This window comes from Engystomops pustulosus, chromosome 6 (genome assembly GCF_040894005.1).
Source record: "Engystomops pustulosus chromosome 6, aEngPut4.maternal, whole genome shotgun sequence".
Classification (NCBI taxonomy): Eukaryota; Metazoa; Chordata; class Amphibia; order Anura; family Leptodactylidae; genus Engystomops; species Engystomops pustulosus.
Genome location: NC_092416.1, coordinates 186,467,352 through 186,492,830, shown reverse-complemented (window position 1 = coordinate 186,492,830; position 25,479 = coordinate 186,467,352). Strand labels below are relative to the sequence as shown.

Below are 25,479 nucleotides of genomic sequence, written 5' to 3'. Positions count from 1 at the left end.
ATACAAAACTTTTTTCTGGTGTGACAGGTTATAAAAAAAATATACATCAGCAACGCGTTTCAAACGCACTATGCGTCCTTCCTCATGGCTGTATGGCTGCCCCCTTCTATAGCACCTGCCATAGCGCCATCCACTGCAATGAAGACAGGCCCTGGCCTACAGAGTGCCCCCTCCTATAGCACCTGCCATAGCACCATCCACTGCAATGAAGACAGGCCCTGGCACCTACAGAGAGCCCCCTCCTATAGCACCTGCCATAGCACCATCCACTGCAATGAAGACAGGCCCTGGCACCTACAGAGAGCCCCCTCCTATAGCACCTGCCATAGCACCATCCACTGCAATGAAGACAGGCCCTGGCCTACAGAGTGCCCCCTCCTATAGCACCTGCCATAGCACCATCCACTGCAATGAAGACAGGCCCTGGCACCTACAGAGAGCCCCCTCCTATAGCACCTGCCATAACACCATCCACTGCAATGAAGACAGGCCCTGGCACCTACAGAGAGCCCCCTCCTATAGCACCTGCCATAGCACCATCCACTGCAATGAAGACAGGCCCTGGCCTACAGAGTGCCCCCTCCTATAGCACCTGCCATAGCACCATCCACTGCAATGAAGACAGGCCCTGGCACCTACAGAGAGCCCCCTCCTATAGCACCTGCCATAGCACCATCCACTGCAATGAAGACAGGCCCTGGCCTACAGAGTGCCCCCTCCTATAGCACCTGCCATAGCACCATCCACTGCAATGAAGACAGGCCCTGGCACCTACAGAGAGCCCCCTCCTATAGCACCTGCCATAGCACCATCCACTGCAATGCAGACAGGCCCTGGCCTACAGAGTGCCCCCTCCTATAGCACCTGCCATAGCGCCATCCACTGCAATGCAGACAGGCCCTGGCCTACAGAGTGCCCCCTCCTATAGCACCTGCCATAGCACCATCCACTGCAATGCAGACAGGCCCTGGCCTACAGAGTGCCCCCTCCTATAGCACCTGCCATAGCACCATCCACTGCAATGAAGACAGGCCCTGGCCTACAGAGTGCCCCCTCCTATAGCACCTGCCATAGCGCCATCCACTGCAATGCAGACAGGCCCTGGCCTACAGAGAGCCCCCTCCTATAGCACCTGCCATAGCACCATCCACTGCAATGAAGACAGGCCCTGGAACCTACAGAGAGCCCCCTCCTATAGCACCTGCCATAGCGCCATCCACTGCAATGCAGACAGGCCCTGGCCTACAGAGTGCCCCCTCCTATAGCACCTGCCATAGCACCATCCACTGCAATGAAGACAGGCCCTGGCCTACAGAGTGCCCCCTCCTATAGCACCTGCCATAGCACCATCCACTGCAATGAAGACAGGCCCTGGCACCTACAGAGAGCCCCCTCCTATAGCACCTGCCATAGCACCATCCACTGCAATGAAGACAGGCCCTGGCACCTACAGAGAGCCCCCTCCTATAGCACCTGCCATAGCACCATCCACTGCAATGAAGACAGGCCCTGGCCTACAGAGAGCCCCCTCCTATAGCACCTGCCATAGCACCATCCACTGCAATGAAGACAGGCCCTGGAACCTACAGAGAGCCCCCTCCTATAGCACCTGCCATAGCGCCATCCACTGCAATGCAGACAGGCCCTGGCCTACAGAGTGCCCCCTCCTATAGCACCTGCCATAGCACCATCCACTGCAATGAAGACAGGCCCTGGCCTACAGAGTGCCCCCTCCTATAGCACCTGCCATAGCGCCATCCACTGCAATGCAGACAGGCCCTGGCCTACAGAGAGCCCCCTCCTATAGCACCTGCCATAGCACCATCCACTGCAATGAAGACAGGCCCTGGAACCTACAGAGAGCCCCCTCCTATAGCACCTGCCATAGCGCCATCCACTGCAATGCAGACAGGCCCTGGCCTACAGAGTGCCCCCTCCTATAGCACCTGCCATAGCACCATCCACTGCAATGAAGACAGGCCCTGGCCTACAGAGTGCCCCCTCCTATAGCACCTGCCATAGCGCCATCCACTGCAATGCAGACAGGCCCTGGCCTACAGAGAGCCCCCTCCTATAGCACCTGCCATAGCACCATCCACTGCAATGAAGACAGACTCTGGTCGTAGCCTCATTATGATCCCAGTAGAGATGAGGGTTTGTTACAATGTGCCGAGCAAAGGCAGGAATGTAAATCTCAAGTTCTGATTATTAGCAACTATGTATCAGTGCAACTAAAATGTATTGAAACAGACCCTCAGCTGTCAACAGGTTTTCAAGGCTGTGAATGTAATCAATGATCAGATACAGCAAGCAGGGGTCTTAACGAGGCTGGAGAATTCGTAGCCAATGTAGGGGAGACAGTTGTGAAATGTAAAATACTGCTGGTGCCATGATCTACAATACTAATCAGCATGTACAGGAATGTTAAAGGGATGTTCCAGAACTCCTCACCCCATCACCCATCCTTTCCAGCCTTTCGCCCTGGTGCGTATGACTTCTCTGGTCTGTGTATTATTCAGCACGTGTCCTGGTTGCTGTTCAGTCCTATCTAAGTGAATGGGCCTTAGTTGCAATACCAAGCACAACCACTATAAAATGTATGGCGCTATGCTGGTAAAGAGGCTGATCTATAGGAGTGCCTATGTTTGATTCATAGGTGATAGCGCTCTATATTGGGGTGACATGTTGAGCCCCCTATTATACCAGGGCACTATGTCACACCTACATTTCGGTAAGTGACCGTCCTCAGAACATCGTACCTTGAGGTCGGGGATGCCGTAGCCCTTCCTGAGAGTGATCTGGAAGACTTCCAAGGAGCTGATATACGCCGCCAGCCTTGTCAGACTCTGCTTTCCGCTCCCTCCGACGCCGACCAGCAGAGCGTTGCCCCTCGGGGACTCCAGGATGCGGTTGATTCTGCAGCTAAGAATGAAAAAGAACAAAGGAAATTATAAAACTCTTCACCGAGCACAAGTGGCACCGAAAGGGAGAAGGGAGACATTGACAAGTCAGCGGTGGCGTGACGGGCTGTGCTTAATGTGCTGCCAGTAATTACCACCATTTACAGCCTGCTGGATGGCGCGGCATGCTGGGATATGTGGTCCACCAGCGCCGGGGGAGTCATAGACGCCTTGTGTTATATGGTTTATGATATGTGTCTATACGTCTGGTCCTCTATCTGTGCTCTTTTGGACACTATTATATCTGCCCAAATCTATTAATTGTTTCCACCCAGCTTTCCCAGGTGAGTGATCGCCACTCTTGCCTGTCCCCCAGCTTTCCCAGGTGAGTGATCGCCACTCTTGCCTGTCCCCCAGCTTTCCCAGGTGAGTGCCCACCACTCTTGCCTGTCCCCCAGCTTTCCCAGGTGAGTGCCCACCACTCTTGCCTGTCCCCCAGCTTTCCCAGGTGAGTGGCACTACTCTTGCCCGTCACCCAGCTTTCCCAGAACATTGCTTTCCCTCAGAACATTGTTTTCCCAGGTGAGTGACCACCACTCTTACCTGTCACCCAGCTTTACCAGGTGAGTGGCACTACTCTTGCCTGTCACCCAGCTTTCCCAGAACATTGCTTTCCCTCAGAACATTGTTTTCCCAGGTGAGTGCCCACCACTCTTGCCTGTCCCCCAGCTTTCCCAGGTGAATGGCACTACTCTTGCCTGTCACCCAGCTTTCCCAGAACATTGCTTTCCCTCAGAACATTGTTTTCCCAGGTGAGTGACCACCACTCTTACCTGTCACCCAGCTTTACCAGGTGAGTGGCACTACTCTTGCCTGTCACCCAGCTTTCCCAGAACATTGCTTTCCCTCAGAACATTGTTTTCCCAGGTGAGTGACCACCACTCTTACCTGTCACCCAGCTTTACCAGGTAAATGGCACTACTCTTGCCTGTCACCCAGCTTTCCCAGAACATTGCTTTCCCTCAGAACATTGTTTTCCCAGGTGAGTAACCAGCTCTCTTACCTGTCACCCAGCTTTACCAGGTGAGTAGCACTACTCTTGCCGTTCACCCATCTGTTTCCAGGTGAGTGACCACCACTCTCACCCAGCTTTCTGATTGAACAGAGACTGCCTAGTGATGTGTAGCATGTAAGCAGTGGGAATCGGGTGGCTGCGGGGACAGTGGCCATTTTTGGTTGTCCTCCAGCAATTCCCTGGTGTCCCATGCGATTGTACATCTCTGCAGGAGGATAAGATTTCCCCACATAAGAGGAGAAGAATCTGGGAGAGTTTTCTACACAAGGGTCACCTACCTCCCCTGACACCTCTCTCACAATTCCTTCTCTAGGAAAGATTCACATTTGGGAGAGGCGCAAGGCTCTGGGGAGATATTATGGTGTCTGAGGCGCTGGCAGGGAAATTACTGAGCAGCGAGGTATCACATCCCAATCTGCTCCTGGTCTGTCCAGAGACTCGGATGTGACAGCTCCCAGCGTCTCTATTATCCTGATGGCTCTGACATGGGATAAGAGACCCATTATAGGATTACAGCATGTTATAGAGCAGGACAGGGCAGACTGATACAGCTGGCTAAGAAATCATTCAGAAAAACCTGTCTTCTATCTATGTACAGAAATTTCTGCTTGTTCTAAGCTCAGGAGTCCAGTGGGTGGCGCTCTCCATCCATGGTGACTCTTACATGTGGCTCATGGCGTCCTCAAACAGCACCAGGTTCATTGCCGCATTGACCTCGTTGTGGTTATCCAGGGCGTCCACTAGGATTTTGTTCAGCGATTGCCAGGACTGGACTGGCATGTATTTCGGCTCGCCAACACCATTGGCGAAATGGCAGAACATGTTCATGGACTTCACTTGCTCCAGAGTTTCATCTATGTCCTAGGGAACAACAGAGGTGTCAGTCCAATACATCAGCAAATCAGATACTCAACGTTTTCAGTAAATTTCTGCCCCCTCTGGATGCTATAAATCTGATGTCCATTCAGTTCCAAGAAATAAATATAACCTCCATCAACTTCTAAGTCAAGCTCCTTCCCCCTCTGGCAGCCATAAATATGATCCCTTTTAAGTTCCGGTAAGTCTCCTCCGGAAGCTATGATCCATTTTATAGCTATATTTCCCTGTAAGATCCCTATATCTCAAGCCATAAACATTATCCCCAATAGGAACCCAATGATGCCCTTTTCCCACCTATAAATAAAATCTCCAGTCTGTCTCCTTCTTCCTATGGCAGCCTTAAACATTATCTCCTTTCCCACCAGCACCGATAAATGTAATCCCCATCCCCATTGTATTCCCAGTCAGTCTCCTTCCCCTCTGGCACCCATAAATGTAATCCTCATGGTATTCCCAGTCAGTCTCCTTCCCCTCTGGCACCAATAAATGTAATCCCTATTGTATTCCCAGTCAGTCTCCTTCCCCTCTGACTGGGAATACCATGAGGATTACATTTATGGGTGCCAGTCTCCTTCCCTCTGGCACCCATAAATGTAATCCCCATGGTATTCCCAGTCAGTCTCCTTCCCTTCTGGCAGCCATAGATGTAATCCCCATCCCCATTGTATTCCCAGTCAGTCTCCTTCCCCTCTGGCACCAATAAATGTAATCCTCATTGTATTCTCAGTCAGTCTCCTTCCCCTCTGGCACCCATAAATGTTATCCCCATCCCCAAAGTATTCCCAGTCAGTCTACTTTCCCTCTGGCAACAATAAATTTAATGCTCATGGTATTCCCAGTCAGTCTCCTTCCCTCTGGTACCCATAAATGTAATCCCCATGGTAGTCCCAGTCAGTCTCCTTCCCCCCTGACACCCATAAATGTAATCCACCATGGTATTCCCAGTCAGTCTCCTTCCCCCATGGCACCCATAAATGTAATCCCCATGGTAGTCCCAGTCAGTCTCCTTCCCCTCTGGCACCCATAAATTGAATCCCCATGGTATTCCCAGTCAGTCTCCTTCCTCCCTAGCACCCATAAATATAATCCGCATGGTAGTCCCAGTCAGTCTCCTTCCCCTCTGGCATCCATAAATATAATCCCAGTCAGTATCCTTCCCCTCTAGCACTAATAAATGTAATCCCCATAGTATTCCCAGTCAGTCTCCTACCCTTCTGGCACCCATAAATGTAATCCCCATGGTATTTCCATTCAGTCTCCTTCCCCTCTGGCACCCGTAAATGTAATCCCCATGGTATTCCCAGTCAGACTCCTTCCTTCCCCTGTGGCATCCATAAATGTAATCCACATGGTATTCCAAGTCAGTCTCCTTCCCCTCTGGAACCCATAAATGTAATATCCCCATGGTATTTCCAGTCAGTCTCCTTCCCCTCTGGCACACATAAATGTAATCCCCATGGTACTCCCAAGTCAGTCTCCTTCACCTCTGGCACCCATAAATGTAATACCCAGGGTAGTGCCAGTCTGTCTCCTTCCCCTCTAGCACTAATAAATGTAATCCCCATAGTATTCCCAGTCAGTCTCCTACCCTTCTGGCACCCATAAATGTAATCCCCATAGTATTTCCATTCAGTCTCCTTCCCCTCTGGCACCCGTAAATGTAATCCCCATGGTATTCCCAGTCAGACTCCTTCCTTCCCCTGTGGCATCCATAAATGTAATACCCATGGTATTTCCAGTCAGTCTCCTTCCCCTTTGGCACCCATAAATGTAATCCACATGGTATTCCAAGTCAGTCTCCTTCCCCTCTGGAACCCATAAATGTAATATCCCCATGGTATTCCCAGTCAGTCTCCTTCCCCTCTGGCACACATAAATGTAATCCCCATGGTACTCCCAAGTCAGTCTCCTTCACCTCTGGCACCCATAAATGTAATACCCATGGTAGTGCCAGTCTGTCTCCTTCCCCTCTAGCACTAATAAATGTAATCCCCATAGTATTCCCAGTCAGTCTCCTACCCTTCTGGCACCCATAAATGTAATCCCCATGGTATTTCCATTCAGTCTCCTTCCCCTCTGGCACCCGTAAATGTAATCCCCATGGTATTCCCAGTCAGACTCCTTCCTTCCCCTCTGGCACCCATAAATGTAATCCCCATGGTATTCCAAGTCAGTCTCCTTCCCCTCTGGAACCCATAAATGTAATATCCCCATGGTATTCCCAGTCAGTCTCCTTCCCCTCTGGCACACATAAATGTAATCCCTGTGGTATTCCCTGTCATTCTCCTTCCCCTCTGGCATCTATAAATGTAATCCCCATGGTATTCCCAGTCAGTCTCCTTCCCCTCTGGCATCTATAAATGTAAATCCCATGGTATTCCCAGTCAGTCTTTTTCTCTCCCTTGTAAATTCCGGGTGGACAGAAGAACATGACAAAGCATCAGGCGAGACCTGGACTCACATCATAGAACTTCTTCACCAGGTCGGTCTGTATCTTATCGAAGACATCAAAGTCTTTCTCCTCCACCATCTTGTCCCGGTACACGCGGTTAGACTCGTGGAGATAAAGCTTCACCAGGTCCTGGGGAGTTTTCAGGCAGTCGGGAGTGGAGAACAAGATGCCCTGAAACCAAACAATATCTCCATGAGCATTTCCGATGTTTTACACTATATATACATATAAATATACACTAAAACCTTTCCCCCTCTGGAAGAGGGGGGGTCCTACACCTGTAACCCCTGACCTGGGGGGCCGCTCTAATACTAACACTCCACATGCAGGGAATTCCTTCTCATTTCTATTCTTTATCACATTCCGCAGCTAAAATGTGACATTTCCAGTGAATTTCCTCATTTATCTGCCGGGGTCACCACAAGGTCATGCTATGAGTCTGTAATATTGATATAAAACCCTGTTGTGGTGTCACCCGCACCCGTCACACTATGTTTGGGGATTTTGCTTGAGAAAAGCCCAAATTGATTAAAGAGGAGCGCGACGTCCAGACGAGCCCCGGACCCCATACCCCCCCCCCCCCCTCCCCGCACTGACAGCAGATCATTAGATACGTTTTATTACAGAGTAATCCTGAGTGACAGCCGCTGCCAAGTGTAATAATCACCGGAGACCAGACAGGAGGAGGGGAATATGCTAATTATCACTGCCAGGAAGACACGGAACAGTGCACTACACACTCAGCACTGCTGCATCCAGAGCTGCACTCACTATTCTGCTGCTGGTGCAGTCACTGTGTACATACATGACATTACTAATCCTGTACTGATCCTGAGTTACATCCTGTATTATACCCCAGAGCTGCACTCACTATTCTGCTGCTGGTGCAGTCACTGTGTACATACATGACATTACTAATCCTGCACTGATCCTGAGTTACATCCTGTATTATACCCAGAGCTGCACTCACTATTCTGCTGCTGGTGCAGTCACTGTGTACATACATGACATTACTTATCCTGTACTGATCCTGAGTTACATCCTGTATTATACCCCAGAGCTGCACTCACTATTCTGCTGCTGGTGCAGTCACTGTGTACATACATGACATTACTTATCCTGTACTGATCCTGAGTTACATCCTGTATTATACCCCAGAGCTGCACTCACTATTCTGCTGCTGGTGCAGTCACTGTGTACATACATGACATTACTTATCCTGTACTGATCCTGAGTTACATCCTGTATTATACTCCAGAGCTGCACTCACTATTCTGCTGCTGGTGCAGTCACTGTGTACATACATGACATTACTTATCCTGTACTGATCCTGAGTTACATCCTGTATTATACCCCAGAGCTGCACTCACTATTCTGCTGCTGGTGCAGTCACCGTGTACATACATGACATTACTTATCCTGTACTGATCCTGAGTTACATCCTGTATTATACCCCAGAGCTGCACTCACTATTCTGCTGCTGGTGCAGTCACTGTGTACATACATGACATTACTTATCCTGTACTGATCCTGAGTTACATCCTGTATTATACTCCAGAGCTGAACTCACTATTCTGCTGCTGGTGCCGTCACTGTGTACATACATGACATTACTTATCCTGTACTGATCCTGAGTTACATCCTGTATTATACCCCAGAGCTGCACTCACTATTCTGCTGCTGGTGCAGTCACTGTGTACATACATGACATTACTTATCCTGTACTGATCCTGAGTTACATCCTGTATTATACTCCAGAGCTGCACTCACTATTCTGCTGCTGGTGTAGTCACTGTGTACATACATGACATTACTTATCCTGTACTGATCCTGAGTTACATCCTGTATTATACCCCAGAGCTGCACTCACTATTCTGCACTGTGTACATACATGACATTACTTATCCTGTACTGATCCTGAGTTACATCCTGTATTATACCCCAGAGCTGCACTCACTATTCTGCTGCTAGTGCAGTCACTGTGTACATACATGACATTACTTATCCTGTACTGATCCTGAGTTACATCCTGTATTATACCCCAGAGCTGAACTCACTATTCTGCTGCTGGTGCAGTAACTGTGTACATACATGACATTACTTATCCTGTACTGATCCTGAGTTACATCCTGTATTATACTCCAGAGCTGCACTCACTATTCTGCTGCTGGTGCAGTCACTGTGTACATACATGACATTACTTATCCTGTACTGATCCTGAGTTACATCCTGTATTATACCCCAGAGCTGCACTCACTATTCTGCTGCTGGTGCAGTAACTGTGTACATACATGACATTACTTATCCTGTACTGATCCTGAGTTACATCCTGTATTATACCCCAGAGCTGCACTCACTATTCTGCTGCTGGTGCAGTCACTGTGTACATACATGACATTACTTATCCTGTACTGATCCTGAGTTACATCCTGTATTATACTCCAGAGCTGCACTCACTATTCTGCTGCTGGTGCAGTCACTGTGTACATACATGACATTACTTATCCTGTACTGATTCTGAGTTACATCCTGTATTATACCCCAGAGCTGCACTCACTATTCTGCTGCTGGTGCAGTCACTGTGTACATACATGACATTACTTATCCTGTACTGATCCTGAGTTACCTCCTGTATTATACTCCAGAGCTGCACTCACTATTCTGCTGCTGGTGCAGTCACTATGTACATACCGTATTTTCTGGACTATAAGACGCACTTTTTTTCCCCAGAAAATGGGGAAAAAACAGAAGTGCGTCTTATAGTCCGGATGTAGCCTGCAGGAGGGGATGGAGCTGCGCTCTGCCAGCTGATGCTGGCAGTAAGCGCAGCCCTTCACAGTGGAGCGCAGCGGCTGTACTGAGTGCCGCTACGCTCCTCTCCTCCTCTCAGCCCTCCACTGCTGGAGGGAATGGAGGGCAGCTAAAGCTGGCAGAGCGCAGCGCTTTGTAACTCATGTATATATCGATGTCCTCCAGCTTTGTGGCAGAGCAGCAGCAGTGGATAGAGAGGGGGAGGAGAAAGGCACAGACTCTGGCCAATCCCCGCTGGGCTTGTAAGTAGCTCAGAGTGAAGAAGAAGGTGAAGGCTGCCGGCAGTGTGTGCAGAGGAGCCTGTACAGCGCTGTGTCTGACCTGTAACTTCTCTCCGGAACACAGGATCAGATAAGTGATAAGTGCTCCCTTCCCCCGGTCTCTGCTCTCACAGTCTTAACCCCTTGTTGCCTTGTATAGAGGCTGCTGTCTTTTGAAGGTACCTTACCCCACAGACCAAGCTCTTGTGACCATTGTACAAGGACTGTCACCTCCTGTGTCCCCTCCCCATAGATTGTAAGCTCTTGTGGCCATCGTACAAGGACTGTCACCTCCTGTGTCCCCTCCCCATAGATTGTAAGCTCTTGTGGCCATTGTACAAGGACTATCACCTCCTGTGTCCTCCTCCTCCCCATAGATTGTAAGCTCTTATGGCCATTGTACAAGGATTGTCACCTCCTGTGTCCCCCTCCCCATAGATTGTAAGCTCTTGTGACCATTGTACAAGGACTGTCACCTCCTGTGTCCCCTCATCCTCCTCATAGATTGTAAGCTCTTGTGACCATTGTACAAGCACTGTCATCTCCTGTGTCCCCCTCCTCATAGATTGTAAGCTCTTGTGGCCATTGTACAAGCACTGTCAACTCCTGTGTCCCCCTCCTCATAGATTGTAAGCTCTTGTGGCCATTGTACAAGGACTGTCACCTCCTCTGCCCCCTTATCCTACTCATAGATTGTAAGCTCTTGTGGCCATCATACAAGCACTCACATCTCCTGTATCCTCTTCCTCATAGATTGTAAGCTCTGGGGACCATTGTACAAGCGCTGTCACCTCCTGTGCCCCCCTCCTCCTCATAGATTGTAAGCTCTTGTGACCATTGTACAAGCACTGTCACCTCCTCTGCCCCTCTCCTCCTCATAGATTGTAAGCTCTTGTGACTATTGTACAAGCACTGTCATCTCATGTGTCCTCCTCCTTCTCATAGATTGTAAGCTCTTGTGACAATTGTCACATATGCGCATACCTATACAGCCCTGGTAACTCTTGAGACCCCCTGACTACATGCCAGCATAATTCTATCTAATGATAGACGGCGGTGTCCGGGAGAGGAGGAGGGGGTGACCGCTGCTCGCCCCTGCCCCTCTCCAAAGAGGAACATGGCTGCACTGCACCACCCAGTTACTTTACTGTTACTTTATTAAAAATTTTAGCATACTATTTGGGGGAAAAAACATTTTTTCTTATTTTTCCTCCTCTAAAACCTATGTGCGTCTTATGGTCCAGTGCGTCTTATAGTCCGAAAAATACGGTACATGACATTACTTATCCTGTACTGATCCTGAGTTACATCCTGTATTATACACCAGAGCTGCACTCACTATTCTGCTGCTGGTGCAGTCACTGTGTACATACATGACATTACTTATCCTGTACTGATTCTGAGTTACATCCTGTATTATACCCAGAGCTGCACTCACTATTCTGCTGCTGGTGCAGTCACTGTGTACATACATGACATTACTTATCCTGTACTGATCCTGAGTTACATCCTGTATTATACCCAGAGCTGCACTCACTATTCTGCTGCTGGTGCAGTCACTGTGTACATACATGACATTACGTATCCTGTACTGATCCTGAGTTACATCCTGTATTATACCCAGAGCTGCACTCACTATTCTGCTGCTGGTGCAGTCACTGTGTACATACATGACATTACTTATCCTGTACTGATCCTGAGTTACATCCTGTATTATACCCCAGAGCTGCACTCACTATTCTGCTGCTGGTGCAGTCACTGTGTACATACATGACATTACTTATCCTGTACTGATACTGAGTTACATCCTGTATTATACCCCAGAGCTGCACTCACTATTCTGCTGCTGGTGCAGTCACTGTGTACATACATGACATTACTTATCCTGTACTGATCCTGAGTTACATCCTGTATTATACCCCAGAGCTGCACTCACTATTCTGCTGCTGGTGCAGTCACTGTGTACATACATGACATTACTTATCCTGTACTGATCCTGAGTTACATCCTGTATTATACCCCAGAGCTGCACTCACTATTCTGCTGCTGGTGCAGTCACTGTGTACATACATGACATTACTTATCCTGTACTGATCCTGAGTTACATCCTGTATTATACCCCAGAGCTGCACTCACTATTCTGCTGCTGGTGCAGTCACTGTGTACATACATGACATTACTTATCCTGTACTGATCCTGAGTTACATCCTGTATTATACTCCAGAGCTGCACTCACTATTCTGCTGCTGGTGCAGTCACTGTGTACATACATGACATTACTTATCCTGTACTGATCCTGAGTTACATCCTGTATTATACCCCAGAGCTGCACTCACTATTCTGCTGCTGGTGCAGTCACTGTGTACATACATGACATTACTTATCCTGTACTGATCCTGAGTTACATCCTGTATTATACTCCAGAGCTGCACTCACTATTCTGCTGCTGGTGCAGTCACTGTGTACATACATGACATTACAACATTGTATAGGGATGTTCTGCTGCTGATGTGGGGCCATTTATGTTAGGGATTACCTGCGCCCGCTCCTCGCCCCCCATCACTTGGCTGCTGACAGCTTCTTGCAGGATCTGCCCATTGTGTAAGTCTGGACGCTATCTCAGGCTGATGACGTCTCCTACGTTACACACAGGCCTCTGATAACTGTCTCATTACTGGGAGATCAGAGGCCCAATTAGTGGCGCTAATGAAGGGAAGGACAGGACTGTCCTGGCATTGCCCGATCTAAATACGCAGGACCCTCGAGTGAAGACGTCGATCGCTGATCCCTTCATATGACACAGCTGAGAAGACAACGTAGTAGGAGAGCCTCGAGGGCTGTGTCTGGTATAAAGGGGCCCAATAATGTAATGAAAGGTTCTGCTTCATTGTCCAATCATTTAAAGAACATCTACAACCAGGATGAAGGATTGTAAACCAAACACTGACATACAGGTGTGCCCCCCCTCTGGCAGGATCCACTCTTCTTTTAGCTCCTTATGTCCTGCATTTTACAAATAAAGGCTTTTAAAATTATGCAAATGATCCCAAGGGGCTCCAGGTTCCATAGACAGTAATGGAGCTTGGAGCCCCTCAGGCTCATTTGCATAATTCTAAAGCCTTCTTTACTTAAAAACAAAGGCATAGGAAGCTTAAAGAAGAGCGGATCCTGCCAGAGGGGCACACACCAGTCTGTCAGTGCTTGGGTTACAATCCTTCATCCTGGTGGTAGCTGATCTCCAATAGAAGCCAAATATTCATCACTGCTGAGGGTTTGTTACAGTGCATTCATCTAGGAGAACCCCAGTAAGCTATTCCAGGCTGACACATTCGACCTGTACTGAAACATTGTAACAAACTATCAGGGTAGGAAAAGATTCTGCTCACAGAGAATTGTCTAGACTGGATGAAGTTGTCGCAAACCCTCAGATGTGGAAAGTATGAAGAGTTGATTTAGGTCTCTGGAAATTGGAAGTGATGGTGGGTCTGCAGCATGTAGAGCGCCCCCCAGTGCCCAGGTCAGGAGGCTCACCTGGAAGATGTTGGACAGGTCGCGCAGGTTGAAGATGTAGTGGAACTTGATGGCGGTGGGCAGGAAGGTGGAGGTGACCTTCTGGTGGAGGGACAGGCCCAGGCTGATCAGCTGCTGCGTGCTCTTCTGCAGGGCGCCCGGGAAGTTACCCACTTTCAGATGTTGGGTCAGGATGGTGCTGTAGATGGTGGAAAGGGCATCCGTGCCAGGGAAGGACAGGGCAAACACACTGAAGTGTCTCTACAGGGACAGAAACATCCAGAATATTAGAAATACCCTGCTCCCAGCTGTGTATCTAATCCTATCCTGTGTGATACTGACTGCTGAGCTGTGTATCTAATCCTATCCTGTTTGTAACAATCTGCTGAGCTGTGTATCTAATCCTCTCCTGTGTGATACAGTCCGCTGAGCTGTGTATCTAATCCTGTCCTGTGTGGTACAGTCTGCAGAGCTGTGTATCTCATCCTCTCCTGTGTGATACAGTCTGCTGAGCTGTGTATCTCATCCTCCCCTGTGTGATACAGTCTGCTGAGCTGTGTATCTAATCCTGTCCTGTGTGATACAGTCTGCTGAGCTGTGTATCTAATCCTCTCCTGTGTGATACAGTCTGCTGAGCTGTGTATCTAATCCTCCCCTGTGTGATACAGTCTGCAGAGCTGTGTATCTAATCCTCCCCTGTGTGATACAGTCTGCTGAGCTGTGTATCTAATCCTCCGCTGTGTGATACAGTCTGCAGAGCTGTGTATCTAATCCTCCCCTGTGTGATACAGTCTGCTGAGCTGTGTATCTAATCCTCCCCTGTGTGATACAGTCTGCTGAGCTGTGTATCTAATCCTCCCCTGTGTGATACATCTGCTGAGCTGTGTATCTACTCCTCCCCTGTGTGATACAGTCTGCTGAGCTGTGTATCTAATCCTCCCCTGTGTGATACAGTCTGCAGAGCTCTGTATCTAATCCTCCCCTGTGTGATACATCTGCTGAGCTGTGTATCTAATCCTCCCCTGTGTGATACAGTCTGCTGAGCTGTGTATCTAATCCTCTCCTGTGTGATACAGTCTGCAGAGCTGTGTATCTCATCCTCTCCTGTGTGATACATCTGCTGAGCTGTGTATCTAATCCCCTCTTGTGTGATACAGTCTGCTGAGCTGTGTATCTAATCCTCCCCTGTGTGATACAGTCTGCTGAGCTGTGTATCTAATCCTCCCCTGTGTGATACAGTCTGCTGAGCTGTGTATCTAATCCTCCCCTGTGTGATACAGTCTGCAGAGCTGTGTATCTGGTATCTGACCTGTAGTCGGGGGTTGATGGTGAAGCTGCCGGCGGTGGGGTTCATGCAGGACACGTACTGGACATTCATGATCTCTTTCATGGTCAGCTTGTTGCGGTCGTACCTATAACACAGGTGCAATGGGACAGTAAAGCAGCTGCAGCCCCTCCCTGATTCACTGTACACGGATAAGATTAAGTCTTAGAACAAACCCTTTAAATTTTAAACAATAAATGTTACATTTGTCACCTCCCGTGGGACGTGTTATAATGTATCACTGCAGATCACAGACAAAGAGCGGAAGAACATTGCAACAACCAATCAGCTGTCAGCAGTTATCACTCCTTACCAGTGTCCGTAGTCCATGTGCTGGCGGATCAGCGTGTGCGGCTGTACCGTCCCATACGTGTCCACCTCCGGCATATTCATATCATCTATGAAGTAAATCAGCTTCCTGGTCCCCGGAGGCCCATAATTCCTGCCTGATTTTTTTTCTAGTGGTTTCTCGAGGATCGCTGCCAACAAGAGGGGAGAAGACGTCAGTATACACTTATAGGTCACATATAGATCATAGGTCACTATATGGCGGTATTGTTATATATAATCACTATATGGCCAATCACGTGGAGTGTTCATAGGGGGCAGTATTATAGTAGTTATATCCCTGTACATAGGAGGCAGTATTATAGTAGTTATTTTCCTGTACACAGGGGGCAGTATTATAGTAGTTATATTCCTGTACATAGGGGGCAGTATTATAGTAGTTATTTTCCTGTACACAGGGGGCAGTATTATAGTAGTTATATTCTTGTACATAGGGGGCAGTATTATAGTAGTTATATTCCTGTACATAGGGGGCAGTATTATAGTAGTTATATTCCTGTACATAGGAGGCAGTATTATAGTAGTTATATTCCTGTACATAGGGGGCAGTATTATAGTAGTTATATTCTTGTACATAGGGGACAGTATTATAGTAGTTATATTCCTGTACATAGGGGGCAGTATTATAGTAGTTATATTCTTGTACATAGGGGACAGTATTATAGTAGTTATATTCCTGTACATAGGGGGCAGTATTATAGTAGTTATTTTCCTGTACACAGGGGGCAGTATTATAGTAGTTATATTCCTGTACATAGGGGGCAGTATTATAGTAGTTATTTTCCTGTACACAGGGGGCAGTATTATAGTAGTTATATTCTTGTACATAGGGGGCAGTATTATAGTAGTTATATTCCTGTACATAGGGGGCAGTATTATAGTAGTTATATTCCTGTACATAGGAGGCAGTATTATAGTAGTTATATTCCTGTACATAGGGGGCAGTATTATAGTAGTTATATTCTTGTACATAGGGGACAGTATTATAGTAGTTATATTCCTGTACATAGGGGGAAGTATTATAGTAGTTATATTCTTGTACATAGGGGACAGTATTATAGTAGTTATATTCCTGTACATAGGGGGCAGTATTATAGTAGTTATATTCTTGTACATAGGGGACAGTATTATAGTAGTTATATTCCTGTACATAGGGGGCAGTATTATAGTAGTTATATTCCTGTACATAGGGGGCAGTATTATAGTAGTTATATTCCTGTACAAGGGGGCAGTATTATAGTAGTTATATTCCTGTACATAGGGGGCAGTATTATAGTAGTTATATTCTTGTACATAGGGGGCAGTATTATAGTAGTTATATTCCTGTACATAGGGGCAGTATTATAGTAGTTATATTCTTGTACATAGGGGGCAGTATTATAGTAGTTATATTCCTGTACATAGGGGGCAGTATTATAGTAGTTATATTCCTGTACATAGGGGGCAGTATTATAGTAGTTATATTCTTGTACATAGGGGGCAGTATTATAGCAGTTATATTCCTGTACATAGGGGGCAGTATTATAGTAGTTATATTCCTGTACATAGGGGGCAGTATTATAGTAGTTATATTCCTGTACATAGGGGGCAGTATTATAGTAGTTATATACCTGTACATAGAGGGCAGTATTATAGTAGTTATATTCCTGTACATAGGGGGCAGTATTATAGTAGTTATATTCCTGTACATAGGGGGCAGTATTATAGTAGTTATATTCCTGTACATAGGGGGCAGTATTATAGTAGTTATATTCCTGTACATAGGGGGCAGTATTATAGTAGTTATATTCCTGTACATAGGGGGCAGTATTATAGTAGTTATATCCCTGTACATAGGGGGCAGTATTATAGTAGTTATATTCTTGTACATAGGGGCAGTATTATAGTAGTTATATTGTTGTACATAGGGGGCAGTATTATAGTAGTTATATTCTTGTACATAGGGGGCAGTATTATAGTAGTTATATTCCTGTACATAGGGGGCAGTATTATAGTAGTTATATTCTTGTACATAGGGGGCAGTATTATAGTAGTTATATTCTTGTACATAGGGGGCAGTATTATAGTAGTTATATACCTGTACATAGAGGGCAGTATTATAGTAGTTATATTCCTGTACATAGGGGGCAGTATTATAGTAGTTATATTGTTGTACATAGGGGGCAGTATTATAGTAGTTATATTCTTGTACATAGGGGGCAGTATTATAGTAGTTATATACCTGTACATAGAGGGCAGTATTATAGTAGTTATATTCCTGTACATAGAGGGCAGTATTATAGTAGTTATATTCTTGTACATAGGGGGCAGTATTATAGAAGTTATATTCTTGTACATAGGGGGCAGTATTATAGTAGTTATATTCTTGTACATAGGGGGCAGTATTATAGTAGTTATATTCCTGTACATAGGGGGCAGTATTATAGTAGTTATATTCCTGTACATAGGGGGCAGTATATTATAGTAGTTATATTCCTGTACATAGGGGGCAGTATTATAGTAGTTATATTCTTGTACATAGGGGGCAGTATATTATAGTAGTTATATTCCTGTACATAGGGGGCAGTATTATAGTAGTTAAAATCTTGTACATAGGGGCAGTATTATAGTAGTTATATTCCTGTACATAGGGGGCAGTATTATAGTAGTTATATTCCTGTACATAGGGGGCAGTATTATAGTAGTTATATTCCTGTACATAGGGGGCAGTATTATAGTAGTTATATTCCTGTACATAGGGGGCAGTATTATAGTAGTTATATTACTGTACATAGGGGGCAGTATTATAGTAGTTATATTCTTGTACATAGGGGGCAGTATTATAGTAGTTATATTCTTGTACATAGGGGCAGTATTATAGTAGTTATATTCTTGTACATAGGGGGCAGTATTATAGTAGTTATATTCCTGTACATAGGGGGCAGTATTATAGTAGTTATATTCCTGTACATAGGGGGCATTATTATAATAGTTATATTCTTGTACATAGGAGGCAGTATTATAGTAGTTATATCCCTGTACATAGGGGGCAGTATTATAGTAGTTATATTCTTGTACATAGGGGGCAGTATTATAGTAGTTATATTCTTGTACATAGGGGGCAGTATTATAGTAGTTATATTCTTGTACATAGGGGGCAGTATTATAGTAGTTATATTCCTGTACATAGGGGGCAGTATTATAGTAGTTATATTCCTGTACATAGGGGGCAGTATTATAGTAGTTATATTCTTGTACATAGGGGGCAGTATTATAGTAGTTATATTCTTGTACATAGGGGGCAGTATTATAGTAGTTATATTCTTGTACATAGGGGGCAGTATTATAGTAGTTAAATTCTTGTACATAGGGGGCAGTATTATAGTAGTTAAATTCTTGTACATAGGGGGCAGTATTATAGTAGTTAAATTCTTGTACATAGGGGGCAGTATTATAGTAGTTATATTCTTGTACATAGGGGGCAGTATTATAGTAGTTATATTCTTGTACATAGCGGACAGTATTATAGTTTATATATTCCTGTACATAGGGGCAGTATTATAGTAGTTATATTCCTGTACATAGGGGGCAGTATTATAGCAGTTATATTCCTGTACATAGGGGGCAGTATTATAGCAGTTATATTCTTGTACATAGGGGCAGTATTATAGTAGTTATATTCCTGTACATAGGAGGCAGTATTATAGTAGTTATATTCCTGTACATATAGGGGGCAGTATTATAGTAGTTATATTCTTGTATATAGGGGACAGTATTATAGTAGTTATATTCCTGTACATAGGGGGCAGTATTATAGTAGTTATATTCTTGTACATAGGGGGCAGTATTATAGTAGTTATATTCCTGTACATAGGGGGCAGTATTATAGTAGTTATATTCCTGTACATAGGGGGCAGTATTATAGTAGTTATATTCTTGTACATAGGGGGCAGTATTATAGTAGTTATATTCTTGTACATAGGGGGCAGTATTATAGTAGTTATATTCTTGTACATAGGGGGCAGTATTATAGTAGTTAAATTCTTGTACATAGGGGCAGTATTATAGTAGTTAAATTCTTGTACATAGGGGGCAGTATTATAGTAGTTAAATTCTTGTACATAGGGGGCAGTATTATAGTAGTTATATTCTTGTACATAGGGGGCAGTATTATAGTAGTTATATTCTTGTACATAGCGGACAGTATTATAGTTTATATATTCCTGTACATAGGGGCAGTATTATAGTAGTTATATTCCTGTACATAGGGGGCAGTATTATAGCAGTTATATTCCTGTACATAGGGGGCAGTATTATAGCAGTTATATTCTTGTACATAGGGGCAGTATTATAGTAGTTATATTCCTGTACATAGGAGGCAGTATTATAGTAGTTATATTCCTGTACATATAGGGGGCAGTATTATAGTAGTTATATTCTTGTATATAGGGGACAGTATTATAGTAGTTATATTCCTGTACATAGGGGGCAGTATTATAGTAGTTATATTCCTGTACATAGGGGGCAGTATTATAGTACTTATATTCCTGTACATAGGGGGCAGTATTATAGTAGTTATATTCCTGTACAGAGGGGGCAGTATTATAGTAGTTATATTCCTGTACACAGGGGGCAGTATTATAGTAGCTATATTCCTGTACCTAGGGGGCAGTATTATAGTAGTTATATTCCTGTACATAGGGGGCAGTATTATAGTAGTTATATTCTTGTACATAGGGGGCAGTATTATAGTAGTTATATTCCTGTACATAGGGGGCAGTATTATAGTAGTTATATTCCTGCATATAGGGGCAGAATTGTAGTAGTTATATTCTTGTAAATAGGGGGCAGTATTATATTAGTTATATTCTTGTACATAGGGGGCAGTATTATAGTAGTTATATTCTTGTACATAGGGGGCAGTATTATAGTAGTTATATTCCTGTACATAGGGGGCAGTATTATAGTAGTTATATTCCTGTACATAGGGGGCAGTATTATAGTAGTTATATTCCTGTACATAGGGGGCAGTATTATAGTAGTTATATTCCTGTACATAGGGGGCAGTATTATAGTACTTATATTCCTGTACATAGGGGGCAGTATTATAGTAGTTATATTCCTGTACAGAGGGGGCAGTATTATAGTAGTTATATTCTTGTAAATAGGGGGCAGTATTATAGTAGTTATATTCCTGTACATAGGGGGCAGTATTATAGTAGTTATATTCTTGTACATAGGGGGCAGTATTATAGTAGTTATATTCTTGTACATAGGGGGCAGTATTATAGTAGTTAAATTCCTGTACATAGGGGGCAGTATTATAGTAGTTATATTCCTGTACATAGGGGGCAGTATTATAGTATTTATATTACTGTATATAGGTGGCAGTATTATAGTAGTTATATTCTTGTACATAGGGGGCAGTATTATAGTAGTTATATTCCTGTACATAGGGGGCAGTATTATAGTAGTTATATTCCTGTACATAGGGGGCAGTATAATAGTAGTTATATTCTTGTACATAGGGGGCAGTATTATAGTAGTTATATTCCTGTACATAGGGAGCAGTATTATAGTAGTTATATTCTTGTACATAGGGGGCAGTATTATAGTAGTTATATTCCTGTACATAGAGGGCAGTATTATAGTAGTTATATTCCTGTACATAGGGGGCAGTATTATAGTAGTTATATTCTTGTACATAGGGGGCAGTATTATAGTAGTTATATTCCTGTACATAGGGAGCAGTATTATAGTAGTTATATTCCTGTACATAGGGGGCAGTATTATAGTAGTTATATTCTTGTACATAGGGGGCAGTATTATAGTAGTTATATTCTTGTACATAGGGGGCAGTATTATAGTAGTTATATTCCTGTACATAGGGGGCAGTATTATAGTAGTTATATTCCTGTACATAGGGAGCAGTATTATAGTAGTTATATTCTTGTACATAGGGGGCAGTATTATAGTAGTTATATCCTTGAACATAGGGGGCAGTATTATAGTAGTTATATTCTTGTACATAGGAGGCAGTATTATAGTAGTTATATTCTTGTACATAGGGGGCAGTATTATAGTAGTTATATTCTTGTACATAGGGGGCAGTATTATAGTAGTTATATTCCTGTACATAGGGGGCAGTATTATAGTAGTTATATTCCTGTACATAGGGGGCAGTATTATAGTAGTTATATTCCTGTACATAGGGGGCAGTATTATAGTAGTTATATTCTTGTACATAGGGGGCAGTATTATAGTAGTTATATTCCTGTACATAGGGGGCAGTATTATAGTAGTTATATTCCTGTACATAGGGGGCAGTATTATAGTAGTTATATTCTTGTACATAGGGGGCAGTATTATAGTAGTTATATTCTTGTACATAGGGGGCAGTATTATAGTAGTTATATTCTTGTACATAGGGGGCAGTATTATAGTAGTTATATTCTTGTACATAGGGGGCAGTATTATAGTAGTCATATTCTTGTACATAGGGGGCAGTATTATAGTAGTATATAAGAGCTGTACATAAGCACGTGAGACAGATGAGATTAATAACACAATCCACATGTAGATCTTGACCTTTCCCTAGAGCTGTAGAATAAGACAGGATTTCGGGGACTTGTTGGACTTGTGGGAATCTCTTATAATGAGGTAAGGTCTTGGCTTTTGCTGTTTGCTGAACAAATGGAGTGTAATTATGATTTTTGTGAGGTTCGGGCTTTCTTTGCCTCTGGAGTGTGTGATGTTCCTGAAGAAAGTGACATGAGCCGCACATCGGCCAGGGGCTCATAAAGAATATTGCCGCTAATAGTCTAAATTAGAGAGAAAAGCGCAGACTCAGCAGATACCTGGGGCCCGCTGTGTGGACGCTTCTTATCTGGGAACTTAACCTAGATCCGTGCAGAGAGGTAAACCAGGAGCATGTAGCATTATAGAATGAATCACAAGGGTGACTACACCCCCCATACACAGCGAGCTGTCATGTCCTGTGTGTCCTGACACCTTTCTATCATAGCCAGCAGTGGTCAGGGGTCAGCATGGGCGCTCTGACCCCTCTGTGACTACACCCCCCATACACAGCGAGCTGTCATGTCCTGTGTGTCCTGACACCTTTCTATCATAGCCAGCAGTGGTCAGGGGTCAGCATGGGCGCTCTGACCCCTCTGTGACTACACCCCCCCATACACAGCGAGCTGCCATGTCCTGTGTTTCCTGACACCTTTCTATCATAGCCAGCAGTGGTCAGGGGTCAGCATGGGTGCTCTGACCTCTATGTGACTACACCCCCCATACACAGCGAGCTGCCATGTCCTGTGTGTCCTGACACCTTTCTATCATAGCCAGCAGGGGTCAGGGGTCAGCATGGGTGCTCTGACCCCTCTGTGACTACACCCCCCATACACAGCGAGCTGTCATGTCCTGTGTGTCCTGACACCTTTCTATCATAGCCAGCAGTGGTCAGGGGTCAGCATGGACGCTCTGACCCCTCTGTGACTACACCCCCCATACACAGTGAGCTGCCATGTCCTGTGTCCTGACACCTTTCTATCATAGCCAGCAGTGGTCAGGGGTCAGCATGGGTGCTCTGACCTCTCTGTGACTACACCCCCCATACACAGCGAGCTGCCATGTCCTGTGTGTCCTGACACCTTTCTATCATAGCCAGCAGTGGTCAGGGGTCAGCATGGGCGCTCTGACCTCTCTGTGACTACACCTCCCATACACAGCGAGCTGCCATGTCCTGTGTGTCCTGACACCTTTCTATCATAGCCAGCAGTGGTCAGGGGTCAGCATGGGCGCTCTGACCCCTCTGTGACTACACCCCCCATACACAGGGAGCTGCCATGTCCTGTGTGTCCTGACACCTTTCTATCATAGCCAGCAGTGGTCAGGGGTCAGCATGGGTGCTCTGACCCCTCTGTGACTACACCCCCCATACACAGCGAGCTGCCATGTCCTGTGTGTCCTGACACCTTTCTATCATAGCCAGCAGTGGTCAGGGGTCAGCATGGGCGCTCTGACCCCTCTGTGACTACACCCCCCATACACAGCGAGCTGTCATGTCCTGTGTGTCCTGACACCTTTCTATCATAGCCAGCAGTGGTCAGGGGTCAGCATGGGTGCTCTGACCCCTCTGTGACTACACCCCCCATACACAGCGAGCTGTCATGTCCTGTGTGTCCTGACACCTTTCTATCATAGCCAGCAGTGGTCAGGGGTCAGCATGGGCGCTCTGACCCCTCTGTGACCACACCCCCATACACAGTGAGCTGCCATGTCCTGTGTGTCCTGACACCTTTCTATCATAGCCAGCAGTGGTCAGGGGTCAGCATGGGCGCTCTGACCTCTCTGTGACTACACCCCCATACACAGCGAGCTGCCATGTCCTGTGTGTCCTGACACCTTTCTATCATAGCCAGCAGTGGTCAGGGGTCAGCATGGGCGCTCTGACCCCTCTGTGACTACACCCCCCATACACAGGGAGCTGCCATGTCCTGTGTGTCCTGACACCTTTCTATCATAGCCAGCAGTGGTCAGGGGTCAGCATGGGTGCTCTGACCCCTCTGTGACTACACCCCCCATACACAGCGAGCTGTCATGTCCTGTGTGTCCTGACACCTTTCTATCATAGCCAGCAGTGGTCAGGGGTCAGCATGGGCGCTCTGACCCCTCTGTGACTACACCCCCCATACACAGCGAGCTGTCATGTCCTGTGTGTCCTGACACCTTTCTATCATAGCCAGCAGTGGTCAGGGGTCAGCATGGGTGCTCTGACCCCTCTGTGACTACACCCCCCATACACAGGGAGCTGCCATGTCCTGTGTGTCCTGACACCTTTCTATCATAGCCAGCAGTGGTCAGGGGTCAGCATGGGCGCTCTGATCCCTCTGTGACTACACTCCCCATACACAGCGAGCTGCCATGTCCTGTGTGTCCTGACACCTTTCTATCATAGCCAGCAGTGGTCAGGGGTCAGCATGGGCGCGCTGACCCCTCTGTGACTACACCCCCCATACACAGTGAGCTGCCATGTCCTGTGTCCTGACACCTTTCTATCATAGCCAGCAGTGGTCAGGGGTCAGCATGGGTGCTCTGACCTCTCTGTGACTACACCCCCCATACACAGCGAGCTGCTATGTCCTGTGTCCTGACACCTTTCTATCATAGCCAGCAGTGGTCAGGGGTCAGCATGGGCTCTCTGACCTCTCTGTGACTACACCCCCTCATACACAGCGAGCTGCCATGTCCTGTGTGTCCTGACACCTTTCTATCATAGCCAGCAGTGGTCAGGGGTCAGCATGGGCGCTCTGACCCCTCTGTGACTACACCCTCCATACACAGCGAGCTGCCATGTCCTGTGTGTCCTGACACCTTTCTATCATAGCCAGCAGTGGTCAGGGGTCAGCATGGGCGCTCTGACCCCTCTGTGACTACACCCCCCATACACAGCGAGCTGCCATGTCCTGTGTGTCCTGACACCTTTCTATCATAGCCAGCAGTGGTCAGGGGTCAGCATGGGCGCTCTGACCCCTCTGTGACTACACCCCCATACACAGCGAGCTGCCATGTCCTGTGTCCTGACACCTTTCTATCATAGCCAGCAGTGGTCAGGGGTCAGCATGGGCGCTCTGACCCCTCTGTGACTACACCCCCCATACACAGAGAGCTGCCATGTCCTGTGTCCTGACACCTTTCTATCATAGCCAGCAGTGGTCAGGGGTCAGCATGGGCGCCCTGACCCCTCTGTGACTACACCCCCCATACACAGCGAGCTGCCATGTCCTGTGTCCTGACACCTTTCTATCATAGCCAGCAGTGGTCAGGGGTCAGCATGGGCGCTCTGACCCCTCTGTGACTACACCCCCCATACACAGCGAGCTGCCATGTCCTGTGTGTCCTGACACCTTTCTATCATAGCCAGCAGTGGTCAG

At 46.2% G+C, this 25,479-nt stretch overlaps 1 protein-coding gene across 1 annotated transcript in view; it reads right to left on the bottom strand.

The window, feature by feature from the left end:
- DNAH9 (dynein axonemal heavy chain 9) overlaps positions 1-25,479 on the bottom strand; it is a 233,304-nt gene that overhangs the window by 67,888 nt on the left and 139,937 nt on the right. The window contains exons 38-43 of the mRNA XM_072113597.1: positions 15,525-15,690; positions 15,197-15,299; positions 13,909-14,148; positions 7,316-7,477; positions 4,640-4,836; positions 2,760-2,922 (exon numbers count right to left, since the gene is read on the bottom strand). Of these exons, the coding sequence (XP_071969698.1) occupies positions 2,760-2,922; positions 4,640-4,836; positions 7,316-7,477; positions 13,909-14,148; positions 15,197-15,299; positions 15,525-15,690 (1,031 nt within the window). The remainder of the gene's footprint in view (positions 1-2,759; positions 2,923-4,639; positions 4,837-7,315; positions 7,478-13,908; positions 14,149-15,196; positions 15,300-15,524; positions 15,691-25,479) is intronic.